Source organism: Oncorhynchus mykiss, chromosome 24, assembly GCF_013265735.2.
Source record: "Oncorhynchus mykiss isolate Arlee chromosome 24, USDA_OmykA_1.1, whole genome shotgun sequence".
Classification (NCBI taxonomy): Eukaryota; Metazoa; Chordata; class Actinopteri; order Salmoniformes; family Salmonidae; genus Oncorhynchus; species Oncorhynchus mykiss.
The window spans coordinates 7054998-7077642 of record NC_048588.1 but is presented as its reverse complement, the minus strand read 5'-3'; the positions used below and the strand labels follow the sequence as shown (position 1 = coordinate 7077642).

Below are 22645 nucleotides of genomic sequence, written 5' to 3'. Positions count from 1 at the left end.
CCATCACTTTTTTCTGAAAGAGGGGGAGGTGGTACTTGAGAGGCAGGTTATTCTCAACGGATCTTCCTCCAACACAGGAACACTCAATTTCAGTTTCTCATGATGCTTATTGCTTAAGTAAAATACAGAAAATAAAACAGGATTTCAGAACTGATGTTAGAAATCTGATCACATGAGGTCAGCAGGTGTGCACACGACACTAGGAGCAGTGGTGCAGATTTGTTAACATACGCTTCTCCTTGAATCTATTTTGCACAACACAGGGTCTCATTGAAGGGGGGAGGGGGGGGGGTGAAAGTGATAGAGATTTAGCATATATATATATATACAGGCGTCAGTGAGATGGATTAGAGCTGGTCTTTAGAGCCAGATAATGTATGCTGTGGGAACTACGCCCCAGGCTTTAGAGAAAACACCCTGTAGGATCTCTCCCTTTTCTAGCCTGGCACATGAATCCCTAGATGATATATCTCCAAACAGCACCGCAGCCTCCTCCTAGGCAACAATCTGCTAGCTAGTGTCATCCACGTGATTCCCTTTCTGTGATAGGCCAACCCCTGCTATCTAGGAGGGTTCAGGGGGCCCAGCAACAAAAGTAAATGGGCCCCATGTCCCATCTACTTATCATAAATATCAAGCGAGCAGCCCAAAGACCCCAACCCCCAGTGGAAGACAACACATGAATTACTGTTCTCTGATTTATTATGAAAAAAATATATTTTTGGGGACATAGACATATATACAATTCTCTTCATAAATACAAATGATGTACAAAAAAATTAAATAGAAAGAATATCTCATGGTTATGTACACATTGCATTGTTAAATTAAAGAGGACAATAATACAAATATTTACAAATTAAAAAAAATATTTGGTTTCAAATTAAAAAGAACAACCTCTCTTTGGAGTCCTTCACTCTAAAAAATAAACATATTTTTAAAGATCCAGCACTGTCGGTTAAAAAAAAAAAAAAAACGGAGGATATTTTTATATATCGGGGAAGCAGACTTTATGCACTTCATTCAAGTCAAGGGAATGCCATAAAAATCACTGGGTGTTTGGCAAGATGGAAGCTGTAAATTGAAAGACAGTGAGAAAAATCAAACTGTACGAATGACATGTACTACGACTTTCAACTGTTTCGAATAAGACTTTCTGGTGTGTTTGTAAAAAAAATATATATACTCCAAAAGAGAAGGAAAAAACATGTACAGCATCAAACAAACACATAAAAGAACACATACAAAATGTCAGTGTGTAAGATCAGTACCATTTTTCCTTAAGTCATAGCATAATTTAAAGATCAGGCACTTGATAAGATTGAGTTTCCTAAGTATACTGTACATGTGAAAGATAGGGCACATTGGTAATTTATTTCCATAGGGAAAGGGGGTCCAGTTTAGGGACCAGAAGGCCTAGATATTACATATGGCCACTACAAACTCAAAGATATTAATAGACAACTGTCCATCTAAGCTTTCAGTAAACCTTCATCTTCAGCTCTTTGATAGCTTCAACATTTTTCCCCACCCTGACACCAAAAAAAACTAGCCCAGATAGGCCACGAAAATGTCCTTGGTGTTCATTTTGATTCTCAAGTGGATTGCAGTGATATCTTATTCATAGTTTGTAAAAAAAAAAAAAAAAAAAAGGCCTCTAGATTATTTGAGATGTCGTTTTCTTTTCGATAAGGCATCAGGAGAGAAAAAGGTCCTGCTTCTCTGTGATTGGTGAATCCATGGCACTCTTCAGAAGAAAGTTCTCTTTTTGTTAAAATTTAACAGAAAGCAAATTATATTAGAATTAAAAATGTAGTGCAAATTATGCCGGAACATTCTTTCTACTCTCCACCCCCACTTTTCACGTATTGTATCCAAAATTGTCAATGTTGTCAAAAAGTTCATTTTTAATGAGCAGCATGAATAAATATTAAATAATACATGTTGATTTAATATATCCTCTTCAATTCTTTGAATTGTCTTTGAAAGATTGTAAACATGATCAGGCAAAGCCCTTGTTGGTCACAGTACTCAGTGTCGGAATACTGTGTTAAACCTAAAGGTGGGAAAATTATAGAAAGTTACCAATCAAATCTTGAAAAAGTTAGTTGACAAACTTCCGAAACTCTTAATAATAACCAGTTTGAATGGGAGGAGCTGCTTACCTCAGTAGCAAAGACACACTGTTCAGCTTGCTGTTCTGTCTGGATGATGAAAACTGGGTGGTACAAGCCTTCTTTAGGGAAGCTCATTGGTGGAACCATTATGCTGCCTTCTGATTTCCTGTTGAAAAGAGATAGAGGGAGGGAAAGGAGGTCAGGTTCCATAGGCGCAATGGAATCATGCAACAGCTAAAACAGTGGATCCCATGATCTCCAATACAAAGTTGAGGGTTTCAAAAATCTGATAAAGCCTGAACGTCACATAGTGAGAAATCAAGTTGTAACATCTCGCTGGGTTCAATTACAAGCAATCCAAACTCTAGGGCACTGGTGACTCTCTGCTTCATTGGCACAACGCCGGTTGAGTTTGACGAGGCATACTTACTGGTCAAATTTGTTCTTGGCATGGCGGTCCTCCTCCTTGGCCAAGTTGTAGTCAATCATCTTCTGCTTGTAGGCCTTGCCTGCGTTTTTGTCTGCGGGGCCAGAGGTCAGCGCTGCGTCCTTATTGGACACCTTGTAATGGCCGCCAGGGATGAGGAAGGCTTCCTTCTCTCGGAGGCTGGACAAGGGGTTGGAACCACCTATGGGACGGTTGTTGACCGTCTCCAGGTCGTTACGGACAGAAGACGCCATGGCCTTCCGCCCGCGCCTTATCTGGCTTAGGACCACGATGGCAGCACACACCACCAGCGTGAGGGTGACCAGGCCCAGGGCGAAGGAGACAACCAGGACTGCGGGCAAGCCGTCAGCCTTGGGCTTGGCGGTGGGTTTGAGGCTAAACTCGCATCGGGAGCCCATGAAGCCGGCCGGGCACTGGCACACAGGTCCGGAGAAGTGTGTGTAGCAGGTGCCTCCATTCTGGCAGGGGAAGACGGAGCAGGCGTCGGCGCGGACGCTACAGTCCTTCCTGGTGAAGCCCAGGGTGCAGGTGCAGGTAAAGTCGTTGACGCCGTCCACGCAGGTCCCGGCGTTGTGGCAGGGGTTGCGGGCGCAGTCATCGATGTTGATCTCACAGCGCGGCCCAGTGAAGCCAGGACGACAACGGCACATCAGGCTGTGGCCCAGATCCAGGCACTGGCCACCTATTACAGAGATAGACGCACACTCAGCATGTTTATCAAAACTTGAAGTGCAGGTCTGAGTGGCAAAGCTTCTTATGGAAGGCAAATATTATACTGTGTATATTTTCTTCCTACACCAACAGGAATTTAGCCAATTACAGATAAGCTTGTGCTCATTCCCACATGATGTACAGTTACAGTGTAGCTAATGAGGACCCAGGGGGGACAAAATAGCCCACAACATTCTAAGACTAGGTTTTTTCCCACCTCATAATGACAGCTATATCTCACCCCTTATATCAGTCTGAGCCAAGATTCTTTTGTACCATGCCTATGCTGCATTTTTTACATTTTAGGCTCGGACTGGATGCATGTCAAAACAAAACTGACATTGTGCAAAGAAGAAAATCATTTCTAAAAACTCATGATGGTAACTGCCAAAGAATGTGTCCGCAGCACAGTCGGTTGAGTTTTGTTGTCAGGCGGACAGATAAGAGTTTGTGAGCGGCTCCAACATAACAATCAGAAGTCCTGGTAGGTTTCCCCTCACCAAGACAGTGGATGTGCTGTGAGGGGATGCTTACCGTTAGCACAGGGGTTGTTGCTGCAGCGGTCAATCTTCTTCTCGCAGTTGGAACCCATGTAGCCGGCAGGACAGCGGCAGGAGTAACCACCGGTCACCTGCTCCATGCAGGTGCCACCGTTGAAGCAGGGCCCGTCGGCACAGGTCATCGCACTGATCTCACAGTTCTTCCCGTAGAAGCCTTGGGGGCAGGTGCAGGTGTAGTCATTCTCCCGATCCTGGTAATTTAAAAAGGTGGCATTTCATATTGGACAATAAAAGACTTGGACTGTGGATAGCAACATTTAATCCTGAGAGATAAATGCAACACGGCACTTACATTGCAGCTGCCTCCGTTCTTGCAGGGGTTGCTGTCACACTCGTTCGTTTCGATCTCACAATTGTTGCCACTGAAGCCCGGCCTGCAGGTACAGGTGTAGCTGCCCTGGCCTGTGTTGGTGCAGGGAGCATCGTTCATGCAGGGCTTGTGGTTGGTGCAGTAGTTGAGGTCCTGGTTGCAGAACAGTCCTCCCCAGCCCTCTTTACAGTCGCACTGCCACGGCTGGCCGCAGGTGCCATGCAAGCAGCCAGGATAGCGGACACACTCGTCACAGAGGGGTCCCTGCCACCCAAGGCGGCACTTGCACTCGCCAGGGGCCTCACAATAACCATGCTTCTCACTACAGCCAGACCAGCAGATGGCTTTAGAGATAGGGGGGAAAAGTTGAATGAGTGTTCCCCTTTCTAATCACAAAACAACCACCCCTTCACTGAGCTCAGACACATCAAGTATTTGTTAAGTACTAAACTAAGCAGCTGGTACGCACACAAAAGAAACACATGCCATATTTGTTCACGCAAGGGAGCGCACATTAAGTTCCAACGCGTGTCCCTGTTAAACCATACACTCAGCTCCCATTGTTGGCCCGAACAAAGGATGCAAACTCTATATTTGAATAGACAGAAGCAGTTGTTTTTTTTACCAGAATATGTCGTTGAAATGTCTGATTTAACTATTTCGAGATTTCTGATTAACAACCTTAAAAAGATTTGGCCTTATCTTTTAAAAAAACGTTGTAGTCCTTCAGTACACTTACGTTCTGAGCAGTATTCTCCTTTCCAACCCGACAGGCACATTCTGGTGCCCGCCGCATCACAAGTATAGTGTCCGAATGGGTCGTCACGGGGACGGCAGTAGTCTGAGCAGCTGTCACCGTGGTAATGTTCATCACAGACAACGTGGTAAGAAAAACGAAGTTCACTTTGCTCTTCAAAATGCACATCCTGTGACCAATCCTCGCCAATGTCGAGTCGTCTACGGGTGGCCAAGCGGCTGATCAAGTTATTCTGGTTTTCTATTAAAGAGAGAGACATTGAGCAGACGAAAAATAAAATACATTCCTAAAATCCAATCTTGTGAGGTAATCACTTTTTAAAATCTATATGTATTTTCTAATAAAATATTATCGCATTTTTGCAAATAAGTAAAACGTGTCTATACTCAAACGCTTGTGCTGGGAATGACTGTTAGAGGAATATCCAAGCTACTTTCCGCCCCCTAGAGGTAGTATGCACTGAAGGCCACCTACCTGTGGACTGGCCGTCGGAGGACTCTGCGTTCCAGGCTTCAACAATGAGCGAGAATGTACCCTACAAGCCACACAGGAAAAAATATATACTTTGTCAAATAGCTGTAAAAGGCGAGATTATTTAAAGTGTAAACTCTTCATGAAAATCTATATGCCGTTACCTAATCTATGAAATGTACCACCAGGCATTAAACATTAAAGGCCCAGTGCAGTAAAACACGTGATTTCCCTATGTTTTAAATATATTTCCATAATACAGTGACATTGTGAAAATGATTTGTGTAAGAGGTGTTCGTAAAGACTGCCTGAAATTTCCGCCTGTATTGGTGAGGTGGAGTGTTGGCCTGCCTGACAGACATCACCAGGTGGTACATTAGTTAGACTAATAAGAGTTCCCCACTCCCAGTCAGTCCTAGCAAAATTCTCACATGCGAAATTGCTCTTTACTAAGAAGCCATTTTTTGTTTCTTCTTGACCATTTATTTGAAAACAATCACAGGAAGGCACTTAAATGTTACCCAGAAAGGATTTGATATTGAGATAAAAACGACTGCATTGCACCTTTAATTTCCCATCAGCTCTATGGTATATTGAGTATGTGTACAGTAGGCTACTTACCGGCCACTTGAAATGGAAAGGCACTCTGATGGGTGCGCTACTGGAGATGGAGCTCGGGTCGACACTGAAGATTTCGGTCAGTCCCATGCCATAAGTGCAGGGGGGCTCAGGTGAGATGACATCTTGGGAATGTTTAAGGCAGACTCGGAAGAATATCTGGCAGTCCCTAGACCGTTTACAGACACTACGGGTACTACTGAAGGAGTGTACTTTCAACTCAAACACACCGGACGACTCGACCTACAGGAAAGAATTAAGTACATATCAGTGCGTAAAATGCGCGACTGCACAGGTTACCAACTCATAACATAACTCTATGAATCTTTTATGTGTACTCACCAGTTGCGTTGATATCAACGCCAAAAAACACGTTAATAACAAACGAGCCATTCTGGGAAGTATTTATTCGTCTGCTATGAAATTTTAGCAGACAGCGCCAGATATCCAATATAGAGGGGAAATGTATTGTATCCCAAAACAAGAGAAATATCATGTGCGAAATGTAAAAATAGAGCGCACTTCCTGTCAGATTGTTTTTAGTCTTCAGACGATACTTAATAGAAATGGAGCTCACAACGAAAATAAAATCCCTTTGCTCTGCAGAGCAGTTGCACTCTGGACTTCTACCTTTAGTTACGTGAAGTGGAACGTGCACAAGGGATTTTATACCGCCTTCCAGCATCAGAGGGGGGAGGAAGTGGGCGCGAATGAGGGGAGTGTGTCAAAGGCTGTGCAGACTTGGATGCAATTTGGGGACTGTTTACGATGTGCTTTGATTCTGTGTCACCAAATTGGATAGGGTAATATAACGAAATGCAAAGTTTAAGGCTCTATGGATACTTCAGCCACATACCTGAACGAAAATGTGAAGACATAGGCTATATATACACACACGTTGAAAGAACTGCGCACCTTGATTGCGAAGAGACCTAACCTACACTCGTGTGATTAAAAAAAAACAAACATGTTGATCTATGATTAGACATTAATTTCAAGACGTAGTAAATTACATGACTGGATACATGCAATGTTGAATACACTTTATCTATGGGGAAATGTAGGTTTGCTGTGTAAGCGTGATGGGGTCATAATGTGATTGGCCATGAAACATCCCCAGTGACTTTACTTCTATTATTAAGCTGTGGTTAGTTTTCTCTTCTTTTTGTTTTCTTCAGCGTGCCGCGTGCCACCCTATTCTTCATGGCTGTTTTCATCCTTTTCTCCTGGGAGGGGGGACAATGGCCGTGTACGGGGGAGGGGGCTTCGCGCACACCACTTTAATTCAGCCCCAGAATTGTAATTGTTCTGACGCGTGTGAGGCCTCAAACCGGCAGACTTCGGAGCGAGATATTTTATTGTGTCATCGAAAGATTCGGAGGAGTAGCACTGGAAATGTCAGATAATTGCTTTTGTATGAGGAGGGGGGGAGGGGGGGGGGGGGGGTCATGACTACAGCTGTATGATAATCAGCGGCACCTGGCTATGCAACCCACCTTCTCCTTCCATAGGCTGGGCTACACAACGTCTTCGCTGAGCATTAAGCACGCAATAAGCCCCCAATGTCAGAGAAGGGAAAAGTGAACCATTTCCATAGGTAGGCACTTTAATCGTCTAAATAGCATTGTTTTTGACTGGACAGATTAGGGGGTAGCCTATCCTACACCACAACACAGCTAATGATGTAGGATAGGCTACCATATCTCATGCTGCTCGGGTCCGGGCAGAGTAAGTAGCATACAATCCATTCCACTTTTGTATATTTAAAATGTAGGCCCATAAATATCGCTACAATTGGGTCTACGCGCGTGCGTGCAGGCAGGAGCTGAGCATGATATCAGTCAATATGAATAAATCCTGTCCCTCATTAGGTCAGTACAGGTGCACCAAAGCTGGGACCGAGAGACTGAAAAACAGCGTCTATCTCAAGGCCATCAGACAGTTAAATAGTCGACACTAGCCGGCCCCTGCCCAGTACCCTGTCTTGAACTTTAGTTACTGTCACTAGATGACTACCACCCGGCACCGTTGAGGCTGCTGCCCTATGTACATACAGATTCATGAAACACTGGTCACTTTAAATAATGTTTACATCGTGTTTTACCCACTTCATATGTATATACTGTATCTGTGTAGTTTCTCCCATTCCTCTCTGTAGATCCTCTCAATCTCTGTCAGATTGGATGGGGAGCGTTGCTGCAGAGCTATTTTCTCCAGAGATGTTGGATCAGGTTTAAGTCCGGGCTCTGGCTGGGCCACTCAAGGACACTCAAGAGACTTTTCCCCGAAGCCACTTCTGCATTGTCTTGGCTGTGTGCTTAGGGTCGTTGTCCTGTTGGAAGGTGAACCTTCACCCCAGTCTGAGGTCCTGTGTGCTACGGAGCAGGTTTTCATCAACAGTGTTTATGTACTGCTACGTTTATCCTTCACTCAATCCTGATTAGTCTCCCAGTCCCTGCCGCTGAAAATCATTCCCACAGCTTGCTGCCACCAACATGCTTCACCGTAGGGATGGTGCCAGGTTTCCTCCAGATGTGACGCTTAGCATTCAGGCCAAAGAGTTCAATCTTGATTTCATTAGACCAAAGACTCTTGTTTCTCATGGTCTGAGAGTCCTTTAGGTGCCTTTTGGCAAACTCTAACCGGGCTGTCATGTGCATTCACGGAGTGGCTTCCGTCTGGCCACTCTACCATAAAGGCCTGATTGGTGGAGTGCTGTAGAGATGGGTGTCATGGAAGGTTCTCCCTTCTCCACAGAGGAACTCTGTCAGAGTGACCATTGGGTACTTGGTCACCTCCCTGACCAAGGCCCTTCTCCCTGATTGTACAGTTTGGCGGGGCTGCTTGCTCTAGGAAGAGTCTTGGTGGTTCCAGACTTCTTCCATTTAAGAATGATGGAGGCCACTGTGTTCTTGGCAACCTTCGGTGCTGCGGACATTTTTTGGTGCCCTTCCCCAGATCTGTGCCTCGACACAATTCTGTCTCGGCGCTCTAGAGACAATTCCTTCGACCTCATGCCTTGGTTTTTTGCTCTGACATGCACTGTCAATCGTGGGACCTTATATAGACAGGTGTGTGCCTTTCCAAATCATGTCCAATCAATTGAATTTACCACAGGTGGACTCCAAGTTGTAGAAACATCTCAAGGATGATGAATGTAATCAGGATGCACCTGAGCTCAATTTCGAGTATCATAGCAAAAGGTCTGGATACTTATGTAGATAAGGTATTTCTGGTTTTTATTTTGACTAAATTTGCAAACATTCCTAAAAATAAAGGTGTCCAAACTTTTGACTGGTACTGTATATACTGTATATACACCGGTCTACTGTTCAGTGCTCTTGTTTCCTGGCCCAAGCAAGTCTCTTCTTCTTATTGGTGTCCTTTAATAGTGGTTTATTTGCAGCAATTCGACCATTAAGGCCTGATTCACACAGTCTCCACTGAACAGTTTATGTTGAGATGTCTGTTACTTGAACTCTGTGAAGCATTTATTTGGGCTGCAATTTCTGAGGCTGGTAACTAATGAACTTATACTCTGCAGCAGAGGTTTCCTGTGGTGGTCTTCATGAGAGCCAGTTTCATCATAGCACTTGATGGTTTTTGCGATTGCACTTGAAGAAACTTTCAAAGTTCTTGACATTTCTGGATTGACTGACCTTCATGTCTGAAAGTAATGATAGACTGTCGTTTCTCTTTGCTTATTTGAGCTGTTCTTGCCGTAAAATGGACCTGGTCTTTCACCAAATAGGGCTATCTTCTGTATACCACCCTTACCTTGTCACAACACAACTGATTGGCTCAAATGCATTAAGGAAAGAAATTCCACAAAATTCACTTAACAAGGCACACCTGTTAATTTAAATTAATTTCAGGTGACTACCTCATGAAGCTGGTTGACAAAATGTCAAGAGTATGCGAAGCTTTCATCAAGGCAAAGGGTGGCTACTTTGAAGAATATCAAATATTTAAAAAAAAAATTGTTTACCACTTTTTTTGGTTACGACATGATTCCATATGTGTAATTTCTTCGTTTTGATGTCTTCACTATTATTCTACAATGTAGAAAATAGTAAAAAATAAAAAACCGTGGAATGAGTAGGTGTGTCCAAACTTTTGACTGGTACTGTATATATTGTATGTGACCAATACATTTTTATTTTATTATAACTGTTCCAGCTTCAACTACACATAGCAGGTAGGCATATAGAATCTGTGTTATACCGTTTTTGGTACGGCTGTCTGTTTATGTATCTCTGTAATGGTGCCGATGGCCCTCGAGTGGCTTCCAGTCAAGTGGAGCGTGTCCGCCATATTCTCTCTGCGAAAACATGAGCAATTGCCCGGTCGTTCGTTATATCCAAACCTCTGAAGGAAGGCTATGGCAATGGAATAACTACTAAATAATCGGATGAAGGGAGTGTAGTTTAATAGCTTTAGCCTAGAACATTTCCTTGTTTGATGCTGTATTGCCTAGTTAAATAAAGGTTAAATAAATAAACAAAAAATGACAATGAACATTTAAAGGCGCAATTAAAAACGTAAAGGAATAACAAAAATAACCATAAATCTGACTTCCACACGACAGCGACATTATCTGTAGCCTACAATCTAATGTGTGTCAGTAGACTGCGTGTGTGCTTGCTGTTGCGGGGATCTACAGAGACAATGGGCAGCTTTGCAAACTGTTGCTCATCTTCGGCGCTCGTCTATTGTAATGCTAATGAGGGCCGCGCGTGCCTCGGCTGGCCCTGACTACCCCGGGCACGCTTCTGCTGAAGCGCGTCAAAAAAAAAAAGAGAGGATAACGATGAACCTCTATTGTCATTATTTTGTTGGATAATTATCCAGACTGGATGCTTTCGCGGCTTGAGTTCCAACTCGGGACAAAAGACTGGATAAATAAATATGAACTGTTCTCTGTAAACAATAAAAGTTGCCATCATGCGTATCCACAACCGGACGGAACGCTTCCTTTGTATGAGATTGCTTTAACCAAAACAACAATGCAAGTTGTGTGGTTTTAACACAACAGCATGTTGTGTTATGACACGTTTGATAGGATATGAATGTCAACTATGACCTTTTTATTAGGTCCATGGCACTAAGCCTTCTGTCCAATACACATTTGAGTCAGTGAAAGCAGATAATTGCCTGAAACAATGACAACATATGTAACATCCAATGCACATTTTGTTTGGCGTATTTACGCTCTCATGGGACCTATAGTCAAATGCGTCAAACACTTTTAAGCCCAATTCTTGACACTTATTGATTTTGTTGCAGTGCTCGACTTCGGCGGAAACTGTCCGGAACGTCGTATCGGCACTTCCCTTTTTGGGGTTATTGAGTACTGGCTCTTCATGGAATTGCAATGGAGGATGGATATTAATATCCTGATTCCGCTTTGTTTCAAGTTTATTTGCCGCTATTCTGTGAATGTGTGAGTGACTGAGTATAGGCTGTTCGAGATTGCGCAGATTGAAAATGTGCCAGCATGAATGGCATGATGCGCCGTTACAAATTGCCAATTGAGGGTTTGTAAAGTCATGAAAAGTCAAGGAAATTAGTTTTATAATTGTCATTGTTATTCATAAAAGCACACTTTTAAATAGGATCAATCCATAAAAAAAAAAATCAATTCAAAACATAACTTGTAGCAGTTATCGCGGTAGGTAGCTAATTAAGCATTCATTTTGTTGTTGCCTTTCCACCAGCACTGTAGAGCCTAAATAAATGTGCACTGTTGGAAAACTGGGATTCCCAAGATTAAACAGTAGCCATGCAATTGCGGCAACGTTAAACATATTCTAAGAATAGCCTAATGGACAAAACCTGCTGTGCATAGATCTCCCCTGAAACATTCATATTTGAGCCTTATACATAAACATGTCTTAGATAGATACCTTGATTTGAAATAGCCTACCTTAAATGTTGAAAAATCCTGCACACCCAAGGAGCTCTCTAGATAGAGGGTTGACCACAGGTTAACAACATAACTGTGCAGTTCTGTGGGGGACTAAAGTGCCTTGATCAAGGACACAACGGCAGGAGGTAATAGGACATGGGATCAGACACAGCAGCTTTCCAGTATCAATAATTCTTACCTTTCATGTAGGCTATAATAATAGTCATGGAAATTTGGTTAAAAGCCATGGATGTCATGGAAAATGTGTATAAACCGTTAACATTGAATAATCAGAGGTCTCTCTCTCTATACCATAATGTAATTTGTGAATTTCGGTGAACAAATGGACCGACTTGGAAAGACAGCTCCTGCACTTCTTCCATCCCAAGTCAAGCACTAGTATTATGCAAATGAATATCAGATACAATTGTTAGGGATAGGCCTACGCAGGTGTCGCCGCGTGGCTTGTAATGAGGGGAATTCGACGAAGGGAGAAAGAATGGTAAAATAAGTCGATGACCAGATGCCACGATCGAATGTGTATAATTGTAATTTGCCTGTGTTTGCAGAGGCAGATATTCGACAGGACATGACACAGCACACATTTAACAAGTATTTAGCATGCATAATGTCGGTGGAACGAGCTTGTCAGAAATGTGATTGTCATGAAATTAAAAATATTTGGTCGATTTGCATCTAAATGTTGTGCTATTTCTTCAACCATATTGGAACAGCTTTTGGGCAAATGTTCTAGCACTTGCCACTCAACTCGCCACACGTGCCCAATGTCCAAATGGTGTAGGATTCGTCGCTTTTGCCATAGTGTGGCGTGTGTCTGACCTGTGGTGCTAAAACTGGGCGGAGAAAAAGAGGGAACAACCAGGAGGAGCGGAAAGACGCACTCCTTGAACATTTGGAGAGGTGTTACTCGGTGGCAGAAGGCGTAGGGCGCCTATAAATGTGAATTTGCTCATTCTGTAGAGGTGTCAAGTGCAACACCACAGGCCGATTCCCAGGCTTTCTGCCGCGTGCATGTTCATTAAATAGCAGTTTAAGGTGGCACTTTGTTCGTAGAGTTTGGTCGCACCTTTCCACGAGCAGATTTTGCTTGATCCAAATGAAATGGCACATTGCCCTTTGCAGGACACCTCTTCATTTCTTACCCCCAACTTGTCCCAGCCTACTCAAATAAGGCCAAACTCTGCCGGTAATAAAAATGACCTCACTAAAGCAGACAGACAAAAAAAAATACTCACTTTTGTCCAGATCTATGTAAATAACCTACCTAACCTAGTGCATTACGTAATTGTCACTTCAAATTAAATTGTATTTGTCACATGCTTAGTAAACAACAAAACAATATGTCACTATAGTCATTTCAGTGGTAGTACTAGTTCTTTATTACTTGAACTATAACGCATGGGAAAGTGTAATTCAATTTAAAATGTGACACATTCAATCGAATTTCGTTTTCTTCCAACCCAAGTAACCTACTTCTGATAATTCTACTAATTAAGATATTATTCTATTAAAATATGCAGATTAAATCAATAATTCGTTAAATATATAACTAAATAACCATTGTATTAAAATAAAGATTAACTTAATTGTCACAAGAAAACCTGTGGCCATTTGTATTTTGGCACGTGTGCGTCTGTCTGGGGGGGGGGGGGGGGGGGGGGTAAAACTAGAATCCCCAACACCTCACAATTTGCAGGCATTTGTGAATTGAGACATCACATGCTGCTCCCTTCACACCTTACTCTCAAACGGTGGCTTTATCGTCTAGTTTTATTCCAATTGGCATCAAAGTCATGTGTTTCTGTAAAATCTATTCAAACAAATTTTTCTCCCTCTTGAATTTTCTATTAATTGCCCACACTATGCACAATGCTATTTTACAGGCTACAGAAAATATGTTTTGATAATACAATAAAACAATACACTTTGTCAAACGAACATTCAATTATCTGGCGACAGTTTTGTTGGATATTCCTGCAGTCAGCATGATAATTTAACACTCCCTCAGAACTTGAGACATCTGCAGCATTGTGTTTTGGGACAAAACAACACATTTTAGTGGCCTTTTATTGTCCATAGCACAAGGTGCACCTATGTAATGATCATGCCGTTTAATCAGCTTCTTGATATCCCACACCTGTCAGGTGGATGGATTATCTTGGCAAAGGATAAATGCTCACTAACAGGGATGTAAACAAATTTGTGCACAAAATTTGAGAGAAAAGCTTTTTGTGCTTTTTTTTTGTGATTTCTGGGATCTTTTCTTTCAGCTCATGAAACCAACACTTTACATGTTGCGTTTATATTTTTGTTCAGTATAGATTCCAGGGTATTTAGAGGATATTCAACATATTGCCATGAAAACACCTGACTGACGTAGTTCACATGACATGTTTGTTTGTGCCAAATCACACAAGATGCTAGATTTATTTTTATTTTCTTTAATTTGGGACTTTGTGAATGGATCACAAACTGAATCTAATAGAACATTCAACAAGCATATATTCAGACGTGTCGATCCATTTTCACTCAGTGTCTGGCATCAGCCCAATTTCACATGGCTTGCCTTGGCTTGATTTGCTGAAAATGCCTCTCCCACTCATTCCTACAGCACAAGCTCTAGCCTCTGTTGCACACAGTCCCGTTGGCATCGGCAGTACCTGTCCAAGGTATTACTTCTCATTGGTGGAGAGAAGCTTAGAGAGTCTCAGAGTGCAACATTAATATCCTTTACCCTGACCAGCTCAGTCTTAGATATGCACAAAGCAAAACCAATAATTCACTGTTGTTCAAAGCTGATCAAACTCCCTTCCAGAGCACCAAATCCAAGTGCATGGAAGTTGCAGATAAGAGCACTGTTCTCTGGTCTGTTCCCTGTATGACCGGCTGGTGGGTAGAAGTGGATGAACTAATGTGGACTGAAATGGTTCAGTCAATAATGTCTAACCACTCAGCACCATTTTGTATTTGTCAGTGCCAACAGACAATTCGATGGGGGGGGGGGGCTACACTGCCTACACCAGAGCATCTGAGATCCAGGAAGTGATGTCGCTGGCAACAGAGGTACCAGAATGTTCTTTTGGAGCCTTGCTCACACCCCCCCCCCCCCCAAAGACATGCTTGCGACAGTCAAAAGTCCAGCTGATTGGACGGTCTCTCCTCCTTGTCTCCTCCCCCACGTGTCCAGAGACGCCCGCCGCCCACCCCACCGAGTGACTGTGGCCCGCCATCCTTTTGGCCTGACACTGTGGAGGGGTGGGCTGGGATTGGTGGGTGCGAGTGAGAGGGCCACTCACTCTTGTTTGGAACGCCAGAACCTTCCGGCAATGGAGCCCAAGGACATGCCCTGCTTCTTCTGCTTGGTCAGCTCTGCCAACCTCTGCTCCTCCTCCTGTCCCCACACACAAACAGTATCTACATTTACATCAGTACAATGGACTATTGTGCCAAAGCGCTCACAAAACAGTTGGAGAAAGGGCATCAAGCTATCAACAGTGGAAACGTTTTTCCTACAGAAAATGTCATGTTTGTTGAGGATGAGGACACTTCTCTTATGTTAATAATGTTAATGTATTTGTGAGTCGTCCTCCATTGCTCCTATACATTGGGTTTGTTTAGACTGTACCTGTGCTAGCTGCGCTTGTCTGCGTTTGAAGGCCTCTACGGGGTCATCTTCCAGTGCATAGTTCTCCAGGACAGAGCGGACGTCATCCACTCCACTGAGAGCAATGGCTGCCAGAGAGAAACACGGGTGAATAGGGTGTCTGGGAAGGAACAGGTTGGTCGACACACACGCCACTGCGTGCACACACACACTTACTCTTGAGAAAATGAGCTAGGTCGTAGAGTGTTCGGTCCTCTGAGTTGCCGTCCCATTTCGTCAGAGCCATGCCGTTGAAAGGCTGCAGACTGAAGGCTTCCCTCTTACAGTCCACCACTATCACCTTGGAAGTGTCCCGGTTGAGACACGACACGTCCTACAGGGGGTGGAAGAGTTGAGTTACAAGACACTGAGGAATTTATCTAAAGTTTCGATTTCACCGGGGGCAAACTACCTGCCCTCCAGGACACCTACACCACCCGATGTCACAGAAAGGCCATAAAGATCATCAAGGACAACAACCACCCGAGCCACTGCCTGTTCACCCCGCTATCATCCAGAAGGCGAGGTCAGTACAGGTGCATCAAAGCAGGGACCGAGAGACTGAAAAACAGCTTCTATCTCAAGGCCATCAGACAGTTAAACAGCCACCACTAACATTGAGTGGCTGCTGCCAACACACTGACTCAACTCCAGCCACTTTAACAATGGGAATTGATGGAAATTGATGTAAAATATATCACTAGCCACTTTAAACAATGCTACTTAATATAATGTTTACATACCCTACATTACTCATCTCATGTGTATATACTGTACTCGATACCATCTATGCCGTTCTGTACCATCACTCATTCATATATCTTTATGTACATATTCTTTATCCCTTTACACTTGTGTGTATATGGTAGTTTTGGAATTGTTAGGTTAGATTACTCATTGGTTATTACTGCATTGTCGGAACTAGAAGCACAAGCATTTCACTACACTCACATTAACATCTGCTAACCATGTGTACGTGACAAATAAATTTGATTAAAAAATTAAATCTATCCCTTTCATTGCTTAAATGGTAATTGTGACAATTAGAAGAAATACACAAATGGCTTGCAATCATCTTTTTTTATCAATGAATGTAATATTTGCATATATTGATGAAAAAAGATGTTTCAGAGCATTTGGAAAGTATTCAGGAGCCTTGACTTTTCCCCCCAAACATGTGTTACGTTACAGCCTTATTCTAAAATGTATTAAAACATTTCTTCCCCATCAATCTACACACAATAACGACAAAGTGAAACAGGTTTAGACATATTTGCAAACGTATTAAAAATAAATAACAGAAATACCTTATTTACATAAGCATTTAGACCCTTGATACTCGAAATTGAGCTCAGGTGCATCCTGTTTCCATTGATCGTCCTTGAAATGTTTCTACAAATTGGAGTCCACTGGTGATAAATTAAATTGATTGGACAGGATTTGGAAAGGCAGACACAGTGCATGTCAGAGCAAAAACAAAGCCATGAGGTTGAAGGAATTGTCCATAGAGCTCCGAGACAGGATGGTGTCGAGGCACAGTTCTGGGGAAGGGTACCAATGCTGTAGAAATATATTGAAGTTCCCCAAGAACATCGTGGCCTCCATCATTCTTGAATGGAAGAAGTTTGGAACCACCAAGACTCTTCATAGAGTTGGCCGCCTGGCCAAACTGAGCAATCAGGGGAGAAGGGCCTTGGTCAGAGAGGTGACCAAGAACCCGATGGTCACTCTGACAGAGCTCTAGAGTTCCTCTGTAGAGATGGGAGAACCTTCCAGAAGGACAACCATCTTTGAAATACTCTACCAAATCAGGCCAGACAGAAACCACTCCTCAGTAAAAAGCATGACAGCCCGTTGGAGTTTGCCAAAAGGCACCTAAAGGACTCAGACCATAAACAAGATTCTCTGGTCTGATGAAACCAAGATTTAACTCTTTGGCCTGAATGCCAAGCATCACGTCTGGAGGAAACCTGGCACTATCCCTACGATGAAGCATGGTGGTGGAAGCATTATGCTGTGGGGATGTTATTCAGCAGCAGGGACTGGGAGACTAGTCAGGATCGAGGAAAAGATGAACGGAGCAAAGTACAGAGAGATCCTTGATGAAGAGTGCTCAGGATCTCGGACTGGGGCGAAGGTTCAACTTACAACAGGACAACGACCATAAGCACACAGCCAAGACAACGCAGCAGAGGCGTCGGGACAAGTCTCCGAATGTCCTTGAGTCACCCAGCCAAAGCTCGGACTTGAACACGATCGAACATCTCTGGGAGACCTGAAAATAACTGTGTAGCAACACTCCTCATTCAACCTGACAGAAATTGAGGATCTGCAGAGAAGAATGGGAGAAACTCCACAATTAGACTGTAGGCTGTAATCTCTGCCAAAGGCGCATCAACAAAGCACATAGTAAAAGGGCTGAATACTTATGTAAATGTAACTCTTTAAAAACCTGTTTTTGCTTTGTCATTATGGGGGTAGTGTGTAGTCTGATGAGGGAAATAAACAATTTAATCCATTTTAGAATGAGGCTGTAACATACCAAAAATGTGGAAAAAGTCAAGGGGTCTGAATACTTTCCAAATGCACTGTACACACATTGTAGAGGGGAGAACACGCCCACTTCCGCTGGCATGCCCTGTGCAGTCAGTCTCAGTGGTGGACCTGGGGAGCAGATGGAGAGGTATTCTGAATCCCCCTGAGGTGCTGCTGACAAGCCTGGCAGAGCAGTGGGAGGCGCCCGCAGTGTGTGTGTGTGTGTGTGTGTCTCGAGAGGTATAGGAAAGAACCAGCACACTCTCCTTACTCCCAATAAATAAATCGGCATCTACCTTCTTTCTGTGACGGGGCCCAATCCCCAAGAGAATGTGTGTGGATTCGAGGTCAACCGATTAAATCGGAATGGCCGATTTCAAGTTTTCATAACAATCGGAGATCGGTATTTTTGGGCGCCGATTTGTTTTTTATAGATATTTTTTTATACCTTTATTAAATTAGGCAAGTCAGTTAAGAACAAATTCTTATTTTCAATGACGCCCTAGGAACGGTGGGTTAACTGCCTCGTTCAGGGGCAGAACAACAGATTTTCACCTTGTCAGCTCGGGGAATCCAATCTTGCAATCTTACAGTTAACTAGTCCAATGCAATAATGACCTGCCCCTCTCTCGTTGCACTCCACAAGGAAACTGCCTGTTACGAGAATGCAGTAAGCCAAGGTAAGTTTAGCTAGCATTAACTTCTCTTATAAAAAACAATCAATCATAAATCACTAGTTAACTACACATGCTTGATGATATTACTAGATATTATCCAGCGTGTCCTGCGTTGCATATAATCTGACTGAGCATACAAGTATCTAAGTATCTGACTGAGCGGTGGTAGGCAGAAGCAGGCGCATAAACATTCTTTCAAACAGCACTTTCTTTGCGTTTTGCCAGCAGCTCTTCGTGGTGCGTCAAGCATTGCGCTGTTTATGACTTCAAGCCTATCAACTCCCGAAATGAGGCTGTGTAACCGAAGTGAAATGGCTAGCTAGTTAGCGCGCCCTAATAGCGTTTCAAACGTCACTTGCTCGGAGCCTTCTAGTAGTTGTTCCCCTTGCTCTGCATGGGTAACGCTGCTTCGATGGTGGCTGATGTCGTTGTGTTGCTGGTTCGTGCCCAGGGAGGAGCGAGAAGAGGGACGGAAGCTATACTGTTACACTGGCAATACTAAAGTGCCTATAAGAACATCCAATAGTCAAAGGTTAATGAAATACAAATGGTATAGAAGGAAATAGTCCTAGAATTCCTATAATAACTACAACCTAAAACTTACCTGGGAATATTGAAGACTCATGTTAAAAGGAACCACCAGCTTTCATATGTTCTCATGTTCTGAGCTTAGCTTTCTTACATAGCACATATTGCACTTTTACTTTCTTCTCCAACACTTTGTTTTTGCATTATTTAAACCAAATGGAACATGTTTCATTATTTATTTGAGGCTAAATAGATTTTATTGATGTATTATATTAAGTTAAAATGAAAATGACAATGTATGTCAGAGCAGAAACTAGACCATGAAGTTCAAGGAACTGTCTGGATTTCAGAGAAAGAATTGTGATTTGTGATTGTGGTGTGGGGGCTGTGCTTTGGCAAAGTGGGTGGGGTTATATCCTTCCTGTTTGGCCCTGTCCGGGGGTGTCCTCGGAGTGGGCCACAGTGTCTCTTGACCCCTCCTGTCTCAGCCTCCAGTATTTATGCTGCAGTAGTTTATGTGTCGGGGGGCTAGGGTCAGTTTGTTATATCTGGAGTACTTCTCCTGTCCTATTCGGTGTCCTGTGTGAATCTAAGTGTGCGTTCTCTAATTCTCTTTCTCTCTCTCGGAGGACCTGAGCCCTAGGACCATGCCCCAGGACTACCTGACATGATGACTCCTTGCTGTCCCCAGTCCACCTGGCTGTGCTGCTGCTCCAGTTTCAACTATTCTGCCTTATTATTATTCGACCATGCTGGTCATTTATGAACATTTGAACATCTTGGCCATGTTCTGTTATAATCTCCACCCGGCACAGCCAGAAGAGGACTGGCCATCCCACATATGCTCTCTCTAATTCTCTCTTTCTTTCTCTCTCTCGGAGGACCTGAGCCCTAGGACCATGCCCCAGGAATACCTGACATGATGACTCCTTGCTGTCCCCAGTCCACCTGACTGTGCTGCTGCTCCAGTTTCAACTATTCTGCCTTATTATTATTCGACCATGCTGGTCATTTATGAACATTTGAACATCTTGACCATGTTTTGTTATAATCTCCACCCGGCACAGCCAGAAGAGGACTGGCCACCCCACATAGCCTGGTTCCTCTAGGTTTCTTCCTAGGTTTTGGCCTTTCTAGGGAGTTTTTCCCTAGCCACCGTGCTTCTACACCTGCATTGCTTGCTGTTTGGGGTTTTAGGCTGGGTTTCTGTACAGCACTTTGAGATATCAGCTGATGTACGAAGGGCTATATAAATACATTTGATTTGATTTGATTTGATGAGGCATATACAGTGGGGCAAAAAAGTATTTAGTCAGCCACCAATTGTGCAAGTTCTCCCACTTAAAAAGATGAGGCCTGTAATTTTCATCATAGGTACACTTCAACTATGACAGACAATATGAGAAGAAAAAAATCCAGAAAATCACATTGTAGGATTTTTAATGAATTTATTTGCAAATTATGGTGGAAAATAAGTATTTGGTCAATAACAAAAGTTAATCAATACTTTGTCATTGACAACAAAGCGTATATAACAGAGGTCAAACGTTTTCTGTAAGTCTTCACAAGGTTCACACACTGTTGCTGGTATTTTGGCCCATTCCTCCATGCAGATCTCCTCTAGAGCAGTGATGTTTTGGGGCTGTTGCTGGGCAACAGACTTTCAACTCCCTCCAAAGATTTTCTACGGGGTTGAGATTTGGAGACGGGCTAGGCCACTCCAGATGCTTATTACGAAGCCACTCCTTCGTTGCCCGGGCGGTGTGTTTGGGATCATTGTCATGCTGAAAGACCCAGCCACGTTTCATCTTCAATGCCCTTGCTGATGGAAGGAGATTTTCACTCAAAATCTCACGATACATGGTCCCATTCATTCTTTCCTTTACACGGATCAGTCGTCCTGGTCCCTTTGCAGAAAAACAGCCCCAAAGCATGATGTTTCCACCCCCATGCTTCACAGTAGGTATGGTGTTCTTTGGATGCAACTCAGCATTCTTTGTCCTCCAAACACGACGAGTTGAGTTTTTACCAAAAAGTTATATTTTGGTTTCATCTGACCATATGACATTCTCCCAATCTTCTTCTGGATCATCCAAATGCTCTCTAGCAAACTTCAGACGGGCCTGGACATGTACTGGCTTAAGCAGGGGGACACGACTGGCACTGCAGGATTTGAGTCCCTGGCGGCGTAGTGTGTTACTGATGGTAGGCTTTGTTATTTTGGTCCCAGCTCTCTGCAGGTCATTCACTAGGTCCCCCCGTGTGGTTCTGGGATTTTTGCTCACGGTTCTTGTGATCATTTTGACCCCACGGGGTGAAATCTTGCGTGGAGCCCCAGATCGAGGGAGATTATCAGTGGTCTTGTATGTCTTCCATTTCCTAATAATTGCTCCCACAGTTGATTTCTTCAAACCAAGCTGCTTACCTATTGCAGATTCAGTCTTCCCAGCCTGGTGCAGATCTACAATTTTGTTTCTGGTGTCCTTTGACAGCTCTTTGGTCTTGGCCATAGTGGAGTTTGGAGTGTGACTGTTTGAGGTTGTGGACAGGTGTCTTTTATACTGATAACAAGTTCAAACAGGTGCCATTAATACAGGTAACGAGTGGAGGACAGAGGAGCCTCTTAAAGAAGAAGTTACAGGTCTGTGAGAGCCAGAAATCTTGCTTGTTTGTAGGTGACCAAATACTTATTTTCCACCATAATTTGCAAATATATTCATAAAAAAATCCTACAATGTGACTTTCTGGATTTTTTTCTCATTTTGTCTGTCATAGTTGAAGTGTACCTATAATGAAAATTACAGGCCCGTATCATCTTTTTTAAGTGGGAGAACTTGCACAATTGGTGGCTGACTAAATACTTTTTTTGCTCCAATGTATTTGGGGAAGGGTTAAAAAAACAACTTCTAGAGTGTTGAAAGTTTAAGAGCGCAGTGTTCTCCATCATTGGGAAATAAAAAATAAATAAAATCGAACTACCCAGACTCTGCCTAGAGCTGGCCGTCTGACCAAATTGACCAAGAACCTAATGACCACTGACAGAAATACAGAGTTCCTTGGCCAAGATGAGAGAACCTGCCAGGACAAGTCTCTACAGCACTTCACCATCTGGGAGAGTGACCAGACGGAAGTCACTCCTGAGGAAAAAGGCACGACAACACACCTGGAGTTTGCAAAAAGGGACGTGAAAGACAGATCACAAGCCAAAAGAGTGTGGTCTGAGAACACAAAACATGTCCTGAATGCAAAGCGCCATGTCTGGAGAAAACCAGACACAGCTCATCTTCCTTACCGTGAAGCATGGTTGTGGCATCATCATGCTATGGGGATGCTTTTCAGCG

At 43.3% G+C, this 22645-nt stretch overlaps 2 protein-coding genes across 3 annotated transcripts in view; both read right to left on the bottom strand.

The window, feature by feature from the left end:
* Nucleotides 1–684: 684 nt before the first annotated feature.
* On the bottom strand, nt 685–6653 carry LOC110503618 (delta-like protein C). Its single transcript, XM_021582046.2, has 9 exons — nt 6335–6653; nt 5996–6235; nt 5378–5438; nt 4886–5143; nt 4129–4490; nt 3811–4027; nt 2548–3247; nt 2166–2283; nt 685–2056 (listed from the first exon to the last, which is right to left on the bottom strand). Exons 1-9 carry the CDS (start codon nt 6383–6385, stop codon nt 2051–2053), a joined length of 2013 nt encoding a protein of 670 aa, XP_021437721.1. The 5' UTR covers nt 6386–6653; the 3' UTR covers nt 685–2050.
* A 7900-nt stretch (nt 6654–14553) lies between these two features.
* LOC110503617 (mitochondrial import inner membrane translocase subunit TIM50) overlaps nt 14554–22645 on the bottom strand; it is a 33121-nt gene continuing 25029 nt past the window's right edge. For both annotated transcript variants that reach the window (XM_021582044.2, XM_021582045.2), the window contains 3 exons: nt 15742–15898; nt 15547–15653; nt 14554–15312 (listed from right to left, as the gene is read on the bottom strand). In XM_021582044.2, the coding sequence (XP_021437719.2) occupies nt 15214–15312; nt 15547–15653; nt 15742–15898 (363 nt within the window). In that variant the 3' untranslated portion in view covers nt 14554–15213. The remainder of the gene's footprint in view (nt 15313–15546; nt 15654–15741; nt 15899–22645) is intronic.

Coding starts and splice junctions, on each gene's coding strand:
- LOC110503618 (XM_021582046.2), bottom strand. CDS start 6,385: ATGGCTCGTTTGTTATTAACGTGTTTTTTGGCGTTGATATCAACGCAA. Junction 5,144..5,377: donor CTCCGACGGCCAGTCCACAG/GTAGGTGGCCTT, acceptor TCTCTTTAATAG/AAAACCAGAATAACTTGATC. Junction 4,491..4,885: donor AGGAGAATACTGCTCAGAAC/GTAAGTGTACTG, acceptor CTATCTCTAAAG/CCATCTGCTGGTCTGGCTGT.